This window comes from Tupaia chinensis, unplaced genomic scaffold (genome assembly GCF_000334495.1).
Source record: "Tupaia chinensis unplaced genomic scaffold, TupChi_1.0 Scaffold000394_1, whole genome shotgun sequence".
Lineage (NCBI taxonomy): Eukaryota > Metazoa > Chordata > Mammalia > Scandentia > Tupaiidae > Tupaia > Tupaia belangeri.
The window spans coordinates 1,917,628-1,930,710 of record NW_006159896.1 but is presented as its reverse complement, the minus strand read 5'-3'; the positions used below and the strand labels follow the sequence as shown (position 1 = coordinate 1,930,710).

At 52.6% G+C, this 13,083-nt stretch overlaps 2 protein-coding genes across 5 annotated transcripts in view; both read left to right on the top strand.

Moving 5' to 3' along the window:
* Positions 1 to 2,973, top strand: part of CDK9 (cyclin dependent kinase 9) — an 8,778-nt gene extending 5,805 nt beyond the window's left edge. The window contains exons 3-7 of the mRNA XM_027773994.1: positions 515 to 605; positions 938 to 1,104; positions 1,214 to 1,385; positions 1,543 to 1,691; positions 2,104 to 2,973. Coding sequence (XP_027629795.1) covers positions 515 to 605; positions 938 to 1,104; positions 1,214 to 1,385; positions 1,543 to 1,691; positions 2,104 to 2,469 — 945 coding nt within the window. The 3' untranslated portion in view covers positions 2,470 to 2,973. The remainder of the gene's footprint in view (positions 1 to 514; positions 606 to 937; positions 1,105 to 1,213; positions 1,386 to 1,542; positions 1,692 to 2,103) is intronic.
* Positions 2,974 to 7,394: 4,421 nt separating this feature from the next.
* FPGS (folylpolyglutamate synthase) overlaps positions 7,395 to 13,083 on the top strand; it is a 26,023-nt gene continuing 20,334 nt past the window's right edge. The window contains exon 1 of one of the 4 annotated variants that reach the window (XR_003550307.1): positions 7,395 to 8,146. Coding sequence is in view for 2 of the 4 variants with exons in the window: in XM_014590005.2 (XP_014445491.1) it covers positions 8,024 to 8,146 (123 nt within the window). In the remaining 2 variants the exon portion in view is untranslated. The remainder of the gene's footprint in view (positions 8,147 to 13,083) is intronic. The other 3 variants (XR_003550306.1, XM_014590005.2, XM_006154065.3) reach the window with 3 other exon arrangements.

The following is a 13,083-nucleotide window of genomic DNA, read 5'->3' as shown; positions in this document are numbered from 1 at the left end:
GGGATGGCCCTCCCCCCCCCCCGGGGGGTGATTTCTCGCTTTCTGTCTTTCTCTCTCTCTGGTGAGTACACGCGCCATATATCAAAGACCTCTCCAAAGAAAGAGAAAGGGCCCCAAACTCAAGGAACCATATGGAAAAGGGGCAGTCCCTTCCGTATTATAGCTCTAGTCCAGCTTCCAGGCACCTATTTTTTAGCAAGATATTCTAATTGTTAATTTTGTTACCACCAAACAGTCTTAGAGCTAAAGTTCCAAGTTTAGAACTATGGAGGACTAAGTGCAAAACATTTTAAGTATCGCTGCTTTAATTCATTCTCTTAAACTTAATTTCTTGAGGTGTGCGTGTTGCCTTATTTTCAGATGAGGCGTCTGAGACAGCTCATTTCCGAGCCCATGGTCTATTGATATTTTTTGTCCCCCAACCCCTGCCCTTTAGTATAGACCCCAGGGCCAGTTCTTTGCAGTGTGGCGCGCTCGTTCCCTTTGGACCACTTTCTCTCCTTGTCTCCCCTAGTTCCCCATTACAGCCTTGCGAGAGATCAAGATCCTCCAGCTTCTAAAACATGAGAATGTGGTCAACTTGATTGAGATTTGTCGGACCAAAGGTTAGTTGATTGGGTTTCAGGAGAAAAATGAGGCTCGTAGCCTAAGGCCATGTTTGTGGAGTTGGACCTGGACACACTTCAGTGGCCTTTTCTCACCTCAGGCATACTAGTGGTGACTGCTTTTTCTGGTCCTTTATCATACCTGGTGCTTCCCCAGGGCCTGTCACTGCACCTGGCTCAGGAGGCACTCACAGTATTTTGCCAGGAAGTAACAAACAGATGGGCGCCCTGGAGGGAATGGGTGTCTGTGGGCTGGAGGGGTAGGAGCTGACTGTGGGAAAGTGAGTTGGATGCAGCTTTTATTTTTCTTCTCCTTGCCCTTCCTGCCTCAGCCTCCCCCTATAACCGCTGCAAGGGCAGCATATACCTGGTGTTCGACTTCTGCGAGCACGACCTTGCTGGGCTGCTGAGCAACGTCTTAGTCAAATTCACGCTGTCCGAGATCAAGAAGGTGATGCAGATGCTGCTCAATGGCCTCTACTACATCCACAGGAACAAGGTGGGGCTGGAGGTGGGAGGCCTGGGCTGGCCCCTGCTGCTGCTACTGCTGGGTGTGGCTGGAGGACCCTTTGGAACTGGCTGAACTTTCCCCCTTACCCTTCTTGCAGATCCTGCACCGGGACATGAAGGCCGCCAATGTGCTCATCACTCGTGATGGGGTCCTGAAGCTGGCGGACTTTGGGCTGGCCCGGGCCTTCAGCCTGGCCAAGAACAGCCAGCCCAACCGCTATACCAACCGCGTGGTGACGCTCTGGTACCGCCCTCCGGAGCTGTTGCTCGGTGAGGACTCCCGAGCGGGCAGAGGGGGGCAGGGGCCGGGCACCTACCCGGCCACAGCTCCCCACTGCCAGGGCTTCTTGAGCCGCCAGCCCTGGGGCATTAAGTCTCAGGAGAGCCTCGGGCTCAAGGGGCCCTCCTGGTGCACTCTTCTTCCCAGGGGAGCGGGACTACGGCCCGCCCATTGACCTGTGGGGTGCTGGGTGCATCATGGCGGAGATGTGGACCCGCAGCCCTATCATGCAGGGCAACACAGAGCAGCACCAGCTTGCCCTCATCAGCCAGCTGTGTGGCTCCATCACTCCCGAGGTGTGTGAAGCTGCTGGGCCCCCAGCCCCCACAGGGTGCGGAGACATGGGGAGGCGTGGGAGACAAGGAGAGCCCCTTCCTGCAGAGAAGGCTGGTGGAGGGACAGGCCACATCACAGTGTTCGTGTCTCAGCGTTGGCACCAGCTTTTGTGGTCTTTGACAAAACATTTGAGTCTGTGCTGGCTATTAACAGATGTTTCTGCTGGAGATGGCACACAGATTCCTGGCAGATCAGTTTTTGTAAAAGGATCTGGCACTTACTGTCTCCAAAGTCCATGGTGGAGGGGTCAAGTTCTCTGTCCAAGGGTGGTCTGGGAGCAGTTGAGTGGAGAAAGTTGGATTCCCCTCTGGAGATCAACTCTGCACTCCTTAGCCTCTAATTCTACCCTCTCTCAATCTCCCTCCCTGCTAGGTGTGGCCAAACGTGGACAAGTATGAACTCTTTGAGAAGCTAGAGCTGGTCAAGGGCCAGAAGCGGAAGGTGAAGGACAGGCTGAAGGCATATGTGCGTGACCCCTATGCGCTGGACCTCATTGACAAGCTGCTCGTGCTGGATCCAGCGCAGCGCATTGACAGTGATGACGCCCTCAACCACGACTTCTTCTGGTCCGACCCCATGCCCTCGGACCTCAAGGGCATGCTGTCCACCCACCTAACATCCATGTTTGAATACCTGGCCCCACCACGCCGGAAGGGCAGCCAGATCACCCAGCAATCCACTAACCAGAGCCGCAACCCTGCCACGACCAACCAGACGGAGTTTGAGCGCGTCTTCTGAGGGCCAGCACTGCGCTGTTCTTTAGGGCAGTTTTATTTTTTCTGCTGTGTGACTTGCGTTGTGAAGATGAAGGGGCATTTGCGTTTTTCTCTAGTGCACATTTCAGCACTGGCTGAATGGTAAGGAGGGCTCTGGGGCTGCCCCGCCCGCTTCCTTGGCTTTCTGGATGGTGCCCAGGGGTCCTCGCTACCTTGGGACAGATGAGGGATGAAAGCGAAGGCTCATCCCACCAGGGATTTTCTCAGAGCTCCCAGAATAATGGGAGGAGGGGACAGGCCCCTTCCTCACTGTCCCCAGCCTGCCTCTTGGCATGAGAAACTGGGGAAAGGAGCCAGCCTCTGGATGGGCTGCTGTCGGCCTGACCCACAGAAGCACTGGGGCAGGCACAAACTCTTTGTTTCTTCAGTGAGAGATTTTTATCGTGTTCCTTTGGTTCAGTTGTTCAGAGACATTCCTGGACATGGTTTGATCAGTTGCAATTAAAGTTGACTCTTTTTCCAGTAAGTTGACTGTGTGCTCTGTTCTGCATTCAGATCCCCAGTTCTTACTCTGTGGCCGACACATCAGGTCTAAAGTCTTGATTCTTCTTTGTCCCAGTTCAGGTCTCTTACTTGATTGCAGGGGCTGTCTATGTCTTTTTTTTTTTTTTTTTCCTTTTGAGTGCCATCCAGAACACTCACCACGCTCTCCGAAGGGTAGTACCTGGAGAGGGTCTGCTGTCAGCTGGTCTCGTGGCCGTTCAGTTCACACTGGCCTTGTGAGCCTGGAGTGCCAAAGTCTCATTTCTGGATTTTACTCCATGAGGAAGAGACATGTGCCCCAGTAAGGTCTTTATTTTTTCTTTCCAGTTGCCAGACAGCACATGCCCTCACCAGAGAGAGGTGGTTAAGGAAGAAATCCCCCCACGTGGGGAATGGTCACGTTCCAATCCCTTCTCCATTTCTCCATCCTGTCAGGATGGGGAGCACCATGCGTGTGTGCCCAGTGTGGTTTTCAAGCCACCGGGGCTGGGACTTGAACTGCTCTTAACCATGTGGGAACTGACTCCCTTAACCACCAGGCCACGGGGCCAGCCTCCTCAACAGGACCTCCAGCCTCAGCCAGTCCCAGTCTTGAGTATATGCACGCACAGCGTAATCTGGGGGATCTTGGGGCACAAACCCAGCACCTTCCCATTTTTGTCAGCCTTGAAGAGCATGTGTTCTTTAATTTTTTTTTTTTTTAAAGAATTATTGGGGCCAGCAGGTGGTGTGGTTGGGGGTACTGGACTCCCATGTGGCCAACCATGGTTCAAGTCCTGGACCTGGCAGCTCGCTTTCTTACTTTCCCTCCCTCTCTCTCACTCTGTCCCTCTCTGGTCAAATTAAAACAAAGTTAAAATGATTCTTTAAAAAAAAAGAATTATTTAACTTTACTTAGTTAGTTTTTAAGTCCACCAGAGAGGGACAGAGTGAGAGAGAGGGAGGGAAAGTAAGAAAGCGAGCTGCCAGGTCCAGGACTTGAACTGCAGTTGACGATGTGGGAGTCTAGTGCCTTTAACCACCATGCCGTCTGCCAACCCCAGGGCATCAAGTTTTTTTACATCTGTGCAGCCAGGACCTCTTCCTACTGGAGCCTTCACTAACGAATGGTAATGAGATTGGTAACTGGAGAGGGTCCTTTAGGCTGCTGGCAAGAGGGCTTGGAGGAGCGAGGGGAAAAGTGAACAGAGGTGGTGGGTCACTGGGTGGCGAGGTGGCAGCAGCTTAGATCAGGGTGCTGAGTAGAGCAGGTGAAGGATCACAGCTCAGGAAGGTCTGTGTGTTCCTGCTGGTACTTCCTGGGGGCCTGAAGATGGGGACAGACACCACTGAGAACAGCTCTCTACTTTCTGCAGGCTGAGGCCTGAAGGGGAGGCCAGTAAAGAAGGTGAGCAAAATGTTCCAACTGGACCACCTTAACCCATAGAAATGGATCTAGACCACACTTCACAAGGCCACTGGACCCGTACGCTGCAGTACTCACACCTGCTAGCTTCAAGGGACCCATGGAGTCTGGTAGTTCTGGAAGCCGGAGTTCAGAATTCAGATGTGGACACAGGGTCCTTCCACTACAGGCTCTACAAGAGAGTCTGTCCCAGGCCTCACGCCCACCCCTGGTGACTGCTGGCCAGCCTTGGTGGTCCTTGGCATATATTAATAGATGCCCCACTTTACTCTTAGCCTTTGTCTTAGGGCGTGTAACCCACAACACTTCTGCCTCTATGAGGACACCCATCGTAAGATTTAGTATCCATCCCTGTCTGTTACAAGCTCGTCTTAGTTACTTCTGCAAAGACTTCCAAATAAGGGCACATGCTGAGATTCTGGGAGAAAGTGAATTTGGAGGGGACACTATTCCACCCAGAATAAGTAGTAGTCAATGAATCTAAATTTACCAGCAAGGCGAGCTAATGGTTATCGGCAGGTTTTGAATGCCGGATAACTGATGAGAGAACACTCAGCAGGGCTGACCTTATTGCTTAAAATGTTTTTTTTTTTTCTCTGAAGGGTAAAAGGTTTCTCTGAGAGGTTCATATTTGGCCCAGCAATTCCATTTACAGAATTTTTTTTTTTTTTTTTAGTTTTTGCTATACAGTGCATGTACAGACAGAGAGTGAGAAATGAAAAATCACCCCGCCACTGGGGAGAGGATGGCGATACCACAATGCCTCCACTCTCAGGATTGTGGGTGTGCATGCACACGAGTACAGCGTGATTTTCAAAGCACTGGGGTCTGGCCATGAGGGATCCAGTGCCTTAATCTCCATGCCTCTTTCTGGCCCCACATTTGCAGAATTTCCTAGGAGCAATTGTGCAATGATATGTTTTCTTTTTTAAAAAAAAGAATTATTTTTTATTTAACCTTATTTGTTGTTATTTTCCAGTTTGAACAGAGAGAGAGGGTGGGGGAAGTGAGAAAGCAAGTCACCAGGTCCAGGACGCTAACGGTGATGGGCCATGTGGGAGTCCAGCACCCTTAATCACCACACCACCTGCTGGCCCCAAGTGATATATTTTCTCACTGAATCCTCACTGCATCTTTGATGGTTTCATTCATTCACTCAACTTTCTTATTGCGTGTGTCTCGCAAGGACCAGACAGTTCTAGACAATACAGCCAGGAACTCAGCATTCTAGTAGGTTCAAACAAGGCTGATGGAAAAGTTCCATGGAAAGCAATAAAGTGCACGAGGGGCAAAAAGAGTAGACGGCCAGCTCCGAGCCTATTGGGTAAAGGAGCTGGGTCCCACGTAGCCGACCATGATTTGAATTCCAGCCCTGGTGTCTGGGCATGGGTTCCCAAAGTCCCAACAAGATGGAAAAATGGAGGAGAGGAGATTAAAGTGTTGGGGGGGTGCTTTCTCCCTCTCCCTGTCTCTCTCTGGCAATACCATGCCCCCTCTGGCAATTGAAAAAGTAGAAAGCCTTTGGGAACCAGCAGTTAGCGTAATGGCTATGTCGCTGGACTCCCACGTAGTCGACCGTGGTTCGTGTCCCGGACCCGGTGGCTTAAAACTCACGCCGGGCGCGTGTGCGTGCGTGCCCAAGATCCCGAGAGGAGAATGGAGGAGAAGGGATTGCGGCGTGACCATCCCCCCTGGGGGGTGATTTCTCGCTTTCTGTCTCTATGTCTCTCTCTGTCTGTCTGGCGAGCGCACGCGCCCTACAGTGAAAATCTCTCCAAAAAAAAAAAAAAAGTAGAAAGCCTTTGAGGGGGTCAGGGTGACTTGGAAACAAATCTCGAGGACTGGGGGATCTGCGGAGGCTGGGGTGGAGGCAGAACGGGTCTGTTCTGTGTGCTGCTCTGTGTTTTCTCTCATTTCCTTGGTTAATAAACTCACGTGCAATTAGGCCACAGTACTTTCTACTTTTTTTTTTGGAAAGGTTTTTACTGTATGGTGTGTGCGCTCGCCAGAAAGACAGAGAGAGACAGAGAGACAGAAAGCCAGAAATCACCCCCAAGGGGGGATGACCACACCACAATCTCTTCTCCATTTTCCTCTTGGGATCTTGGGCACGCAAGCACACGTGCCCGGCGTGAGTTTAAGCCACCGGGTTCAGGACTTGAACTGCAGTTGACTACATGGGAGTCCAGCAACATAGCCATTACACCAACTGCTGGTTCCCCAGACCACGTTATTTTTTGTAAGTTTATTCATTTCTTCCATAAGAGAAAGACAGTTTCCCCCACCAGAGTCTCGCTGCCATAGCCCACCCACCCCCAGTCACAGACAGCCTGGATTGTGGGCACGTGAGTGTCCAGTTGGTTTGAGTCCCAGGATCTTTCACATAGGGGTCCAGTTACATGACCACTACACTGTCCCCAGCCCCTAAACAACCAGAGCAGGCCTCACCCCTGCAGCTGCTAGTCCCACTGCCCTCTTCCTCAAATCCCACCCCAGGGAGGAGCCCGGACTGGCAGGGTGGGTGTGAGTCCTTGCTCAGCTTCAGCTCAAGCTCTGTGTGACTTGGGTGCCTTCTGCGGAGGGCGGGGTGTGGGCGAAGGCCTCGGAGGGCCGGCCTCCTCGTGGGTCTCACCAGGTTCCTAGCACCCTGCCAGTGCCAGCTCAAGCGAATCTCGGATGTAGTTGAGTGAGTCAGGAACAGTGGGAACTGATGACCTGAGAGACTGTGTAAATGTGACCTGCTTTTACCCGCCTGTTGCCACACACCCTTGGCTGAGAACCGGTTCCGTGCACTGGCTGGTTATTTTCTTTTGCCAGAGGGCGTGAGTGCTTGCTGAAAAGAGGGGAAGCGCTCCCCACTGGGGCGTGGCCACGCTGCACTCCTCCCTGCCTCCATTCTATCGGGATCTTGGGCACGTATGCACACATGCCCGGCATGTTTCTCAAGCCACCATGACCAGGACTTGAACTGTGGTTGGTATGTGGGCTGAAGACCCCCTTAACCACTAGGCCATGGGGCTGGCTTCCCTGGCTTCTTTTTGACCAGATGATTTGGTGAAACAAAGCCTCTTCCTCCAGCAGACGTGACTAGGTAAAGGCACCTGAACCCATGCTCCCGTGCCCACGTCCTGGAGGGAGCACAGCCTGGCAGGTGAGGGCCCTAACGGAAGGGCAAGGGTGGCAGGCTGCGGTGAGGAGGGCTGGAAGAGGCCCAGTAAAGCAACTCCTCCCCAGCAGGAAGCCCAGCCCGAGGTCTGAAAGTTTCCCAAGTATACTCCCCTCCCACCTCCTCCCTACTCCCCACGGCTCACCTTTGACCTCTTCCAGTTGTTATTTAACTTGGGAGATTCAGACTACTACACTCCAGAAACACGCCAGGGAGGCCAGGAAGTCCCAGGTTGATCCCGGCATGAGGGTGGGAACCTATCAAGAGAAGCCTTCCTCCCTACAGACCGGAGAGGCCAGAGCTGCTGCCTGGAGTCCCACTGGGGTGCAGGAAGTCTTGGCATCTCAGGGCCTGTCAAGCCCACAGCCCCAGCCGAAGCACGGGCGGAGCTGGCTTGGCAGAGGTGCCCACACCTGTGCGTCGCTCTGTGCCCCACCTGGAAGGGGACTGGGAAACTGAAGGATGAAAGGTGCCAGGTCCCTGGCTACCCCACAGCCAATGGCTGAGAAGTTCTCATGGGAAACTAGCATGGAGTGGCGGGACCCATCCAAGCATCTTTTCGCAGCTGAAAACCCCTCCTTCCAGGTAGGAGAACACGGCGCCCTCATGCGGGTAGCCTCACCTCTAAGCCTGTTTCTTTCTTTTGTGCCATGGGTATAAGGGTCCCCAGGGATTCAGAGACCATTGGCTATGATGACAGCCACACACTGCAGGGGGTCCCAAGGGAGAGGCCTTGTCATCTGTGATCCTCGCTCCAGAGTTTGGACCCTCAAGGGACTCTGGTGGCCTCACAGCTCCACCCCTGGAGCTCCCCAATGCTCAGTGTGGTTTGGAGAAATGCTCGCCTGCAGCTCTGGAGACAGGCCCACTGTCACCTGTGTGTGCTTGCTCTGCACAGGGAGGTGAAAGGCATTGAGGACTTAGACCTTTGGAGATGCCTGCTCCCGGCTCACAGCTCACGTATGGGGCCCTGGCTCTGTGCCCTGCACCTTGTTCAGCCTCACCACAGCCCTCGGAGGTGGGACTACTGTGGCCACTTTACAGATGAGAAAAAGGCTCAGTCAAGGAGCCTGGCCCAGGTGGCCAGCCGGGAAGCTGCAGGGCTGTCCTCAACTCCCAGCCCCAGAACTGACGGGGGCAAGGGATCAGGGCTCCGGACTAGGCTGCAGGCACCCCAGAGGAGATGGGCATTCACATCCCCGCAGGTACCCAACAAATCAATGAGCCTCAGCGGGCCTTATTTCCTCTGTAGAGGGGGCGCCGTGAGAGACAGTGTTCCCTGCTTGCTCAGCAAGGCTGTGGTTCACCCACAGACCTGGCCTGGACAGACATAAACTGCCAGCCAGCAGAGTGGGGCGGCCCCACAGGGCCACATTTGGGAGCAGTGACCCCTTTGATGTTATTCAGGCCCTCATCTTAGAGACTAGGACCCCTAAGAATTGAGATGACTTGCCCAAAAGCACTTGATGGGAGTTTTTGGAGCCAGGGCTCCCTCTCCCTGCACCGAAGAGAGAGCTGAGGGCCCACCCCAGGGCTTCAGGGGCTCCTGCTAGCTGTGCAGCCTCCTTCTGAAGTGAGGCCAAGCTCAAGGCCAGAGCCCAATTGACCAGATGACCTGTCACCTCACAGGACTCAGGGCAGGGTCCAGGAGTGCCGTGGGGCTGGGGGCTGGGGCTGGTTTCCACAGACACCTGTAAATGACTAGGCACTTCCCCTTGGGGCCTTTGCCTGGCTGCCTCCCCTGAGAAATGGGTCTCAGGGGAACCAGCAGTTAGCGTAATGGCTATGTCGCTGGACTCCCACGTAGTCGACCGCGGTTCGTGTCCCGGACCCGGTGGCTTAAACTCACGCCGGGCGCGTGTGCGTGCGTGCCCAAGATCCCGAGAGGAGAATGGAGGAGAAGGGATTGCGGCGTGACCATCCCCCCTGGGGGGGGATTTCTCGCTTTCTGTCTCTATGTCTCTCTCTGTCTGTCTGGTGAGCGCACGCGCCCTACAGTGAAAATCTCTCAAAAAAAAAAAAAAGAAATGGGTCTCAGAACCGAGCCTTCCTCAAGGGCAGGTGTGAGGATTAAATGCTAAGGTGCCTCTGAGGGGCTCAGCACAGGGCCAATGCCTAGGAAGAACTCATGTTAGTAATTATTTAAGAGGACCCTGGCTACAAATGAAAAGCACTAGCCTGGGATTTGCGAGGCCCATGGGATCTGGCTCTCCTAACCACCAGGCCACAGGGCTGGTTCCAGGCTCAGAAACTCTTACCCTGCAGGGAGCAGGTACCAAAGATAATCCACGCCTAGAGGGCAAAATAACAAACTGAAAAAAAATCCACTTTTTTTTTAAGAGAGATTTTTTGCCAAAGGGTGCATGTGCTTGCCAGAGACAGAGAGAGAGACAGAAAGCAAGAAAGCAACTCCAGGGGAGGGCTGGCCACGCCGCAATCCCTTCTCCTCCCTTTTCCTCGGGATTTCGGGCAAGCACACACACGCACCAGGCGTGAGTTTTAAACTGCCAGGTCTGGGACTTGAAACATGATCAACTATGTGGGAGTCCAGTGATGTGATCATTATGCCACCTGCTGTCCCCCAAAAAACCCACATTTTTCTTCCTCCAAAAATTGGTAAGACAACTGCTCTTAGGCAGACAGGGCAGCGGGCAGTCAGCTCAAAGAGCATTCAGGTCCCTTGGGAGGAGGCAGGACTGAGGCCAGCCTCCCTGTGGCTGAGCCCACCACGAGGCCTGCTGCCCACTGAGGGCCCTCTTGTCTATGCGTAGGGACCCCTGGAACACCCGAGGCCTGGGGAGCCACACCTCGTGCCAGGTCGACTCTGAACCTGTGCTGGCCTCAGTGTCCCCATTTTCATCTGTCGTGTTACTGATAACAGACATGCCTGAGTATACTGAAATAATACAGCAGTTTATTTAGCTCAGGGTGTTGGAAGTCCAAGGTCAAAGTGCCACATCCGTGGGGCTCCTTCCTGGTGGGCGATGGAGCGGCTCTCTGCAGAGTTGAGGTGGTACGAGCCTGAGCAGAGCAGGAGTGCACACATCTGTCCATGCGTCTCGGCATCTCTGTCTCTGCTCTGGTCTCTCTTATAAAGGTACCAGGAGCCAGTCATGGGGATCCCACCCTAATCACTTCCCAAAAGTCCCACCTTTTAATCGCACTGATTATTTTTGCTCTTAGTGCCTTCTTGATGCAATCAAATTCCAGTATGAGAACTTTGTTTTTGTTAGAGAGTTCTTTTTTTTTTTTATTTAACTTTATTATTTTCCAGTTTGATCAGAGATAGAGAGAGAGAGAGAGGGAAAGGGAGAAGGCAAGCCACCAGGTCTAGGACTCGAACCACGGTCGACCATGTGGGAGTCCAGCGGCTTTAACCGCTATGCCATCTGCTGGCCTGCTCCAGTAGAAAAACTGAATGAACATTCCAACTATAGCTGTCCCCACTGCAGAACAAGGGCTCTGGGCATCCACCACCCAGTGTGGAAGGAGCCACTTAGTTCTTTTTCCCAATTATACCTGTTTCCAGGGGAAAATTACAAAATACAAATGACCAAAAAGAAGATAAAAATCATGTCTAGGGCCTGGCAGGTGGCGTGGTGATAAAGAGTGCTGGAATCCCACATGGCCGACCGGGGTTTGAGTCCTGGAGCCGTGGCTTGCTTTGTTTCTTTCTCACTGTCTCTTTCTCTCTCTCACTCTGTCCCTCTCTGGTCAAATTATAATAAATGAATAAGTAAAGTTAAATAAAATAATTATTTTAAAAAAAACAAAAACCCTAATCAGAGCCAGTGGATAGAGTAGCAGTTATGTTGCTGGACTCCCACATGGCTGACTGCAGTTCGAATCTCGGACCCAGTGGCTTGACAATCACACCGCATGCATGTGCATGCATGCCCAAGATCCCAGGAGGAGAATGGAGAAGGGATTGCAGCGTGGCCATTCCCCTGGGGAGGGGGGGTGATTTCTCACTTTCCTTCTCACTTGTCTCTGTCTCTCTCTCCCTACCACCCTGTAAGCACATGTGCCCCAAAGCAAAATCTTTAAAAAAAATCACCTGTAACCTCAGCACCCAGTGACAATCAGGTAGGGAATAGATACCAGACTGTTTTCTAAATTATAAGAATGTTAACAAAAATGGGACCCCACGATCCTTTCTGTCTCACTGATGAGTCTGTTCTTCTAACGGTCTTTTTGTGTTGTTCATAACCATCATTTTTTGGAAAGTATTTATTTTGAAATGATAACATAATCATATAGTTCAAAAGTCAAAACTTACAAAAGGTGGCTAGTGAGAGAATGTAGCAAGAGGTCGCATTGGAGCACAGTCCTGGAATGCTCAGGGGTCAGTCCTGAAAACTTCTGGGAGTAGAGCAGTCCAGGCAGAGGGAACAGCCGGTTTGAAGCCTCTGAGACGCTATTGCGCATGCGCATCGCATGGTCTTTGGCTCCTCGAGTAACCGCTCTGTGCCTCAGTTGGCCCTTGTGTACACTGAGGGTAGTAACAGCCCTCCCAAGGAGTGTGCTGAGACAACGAAATAAATGCCTGGAGAGCTGAGTGCACACCGAGTGTGCACCTCACTGAAGGGGGTGTGAGCTTGGCGAGTCTGAGGGTCCGGGAGAAGGCCAGCAGTGGGGGAGGGCGGTGGGAAGTGAGGTGAGGTCGGCGTTTGGGCTTCATGGGAGAAGTGGTGAAAATCCATTGGAGGGTTTCAAGCAGGAGACAAAATCTGATTTGCTTTGAAAATGGCAGAGAAGGAACTGGCTCCGTGGACCGGTGATGGCGAGAGCTGCAGCCCACGTGGCCAACTGTACCATGCAAATCCCAGCCCCGGTGGCTGAAAAAACATGCCGAGTACATGTGTGTGCATGCCCCAAATCCTGACGGGATGGAAAAATGAGGCGGACAGGATTGTGGTGTGGCCCACACCTCACTGGGGGGTGTTTTTTTTTTTCTCTCTCTCTCTGCCTTTCTGTTTCTCTCTGGCAGTCCAAGCACCCTCTGGCAAATTAAAAAAATAAAAAATAGTGGCGAATGGGGGCCAGACAGCGGCACAGCAGTAAAATACAATGTTCCGTGAGGCCGAGCCACACGGGAAGGCTCTGGGTGCCTCTGAAGACTGAACACACTGAGCACCTTCTGCCCCTGGTCTGTGGCTGGCTGAGGCTGGCAGGGGTCATGGTGTTGAGACCGTGTTTGTGGGACTGGCTTTCTGTCTCTCGCTTGCTCGTAGAAGAAAGTAAATAAATACACCCTTGCGTTTTGTTTTAATTGGACCAGAGAGAGAGAGAGAGAGAGACAGGGAAAACAAGAACTCAAGCTGCCAGGTCCAGGGCTCAAACTGTGGTTGGCCATGTGAGAGTCCAGAGCCTTAACCACAACCCCCCCCCAACTGGCCCCTTGAAATAAATATACTTTTTAAAAGATAATGGAAGGGCCAGGAGGTGACATAGTAGTTGGGGCACTGGACTCCCACATGGTCGACTACAGTTCGAGTCCCAGACCCGGTGGCTTGAAACTC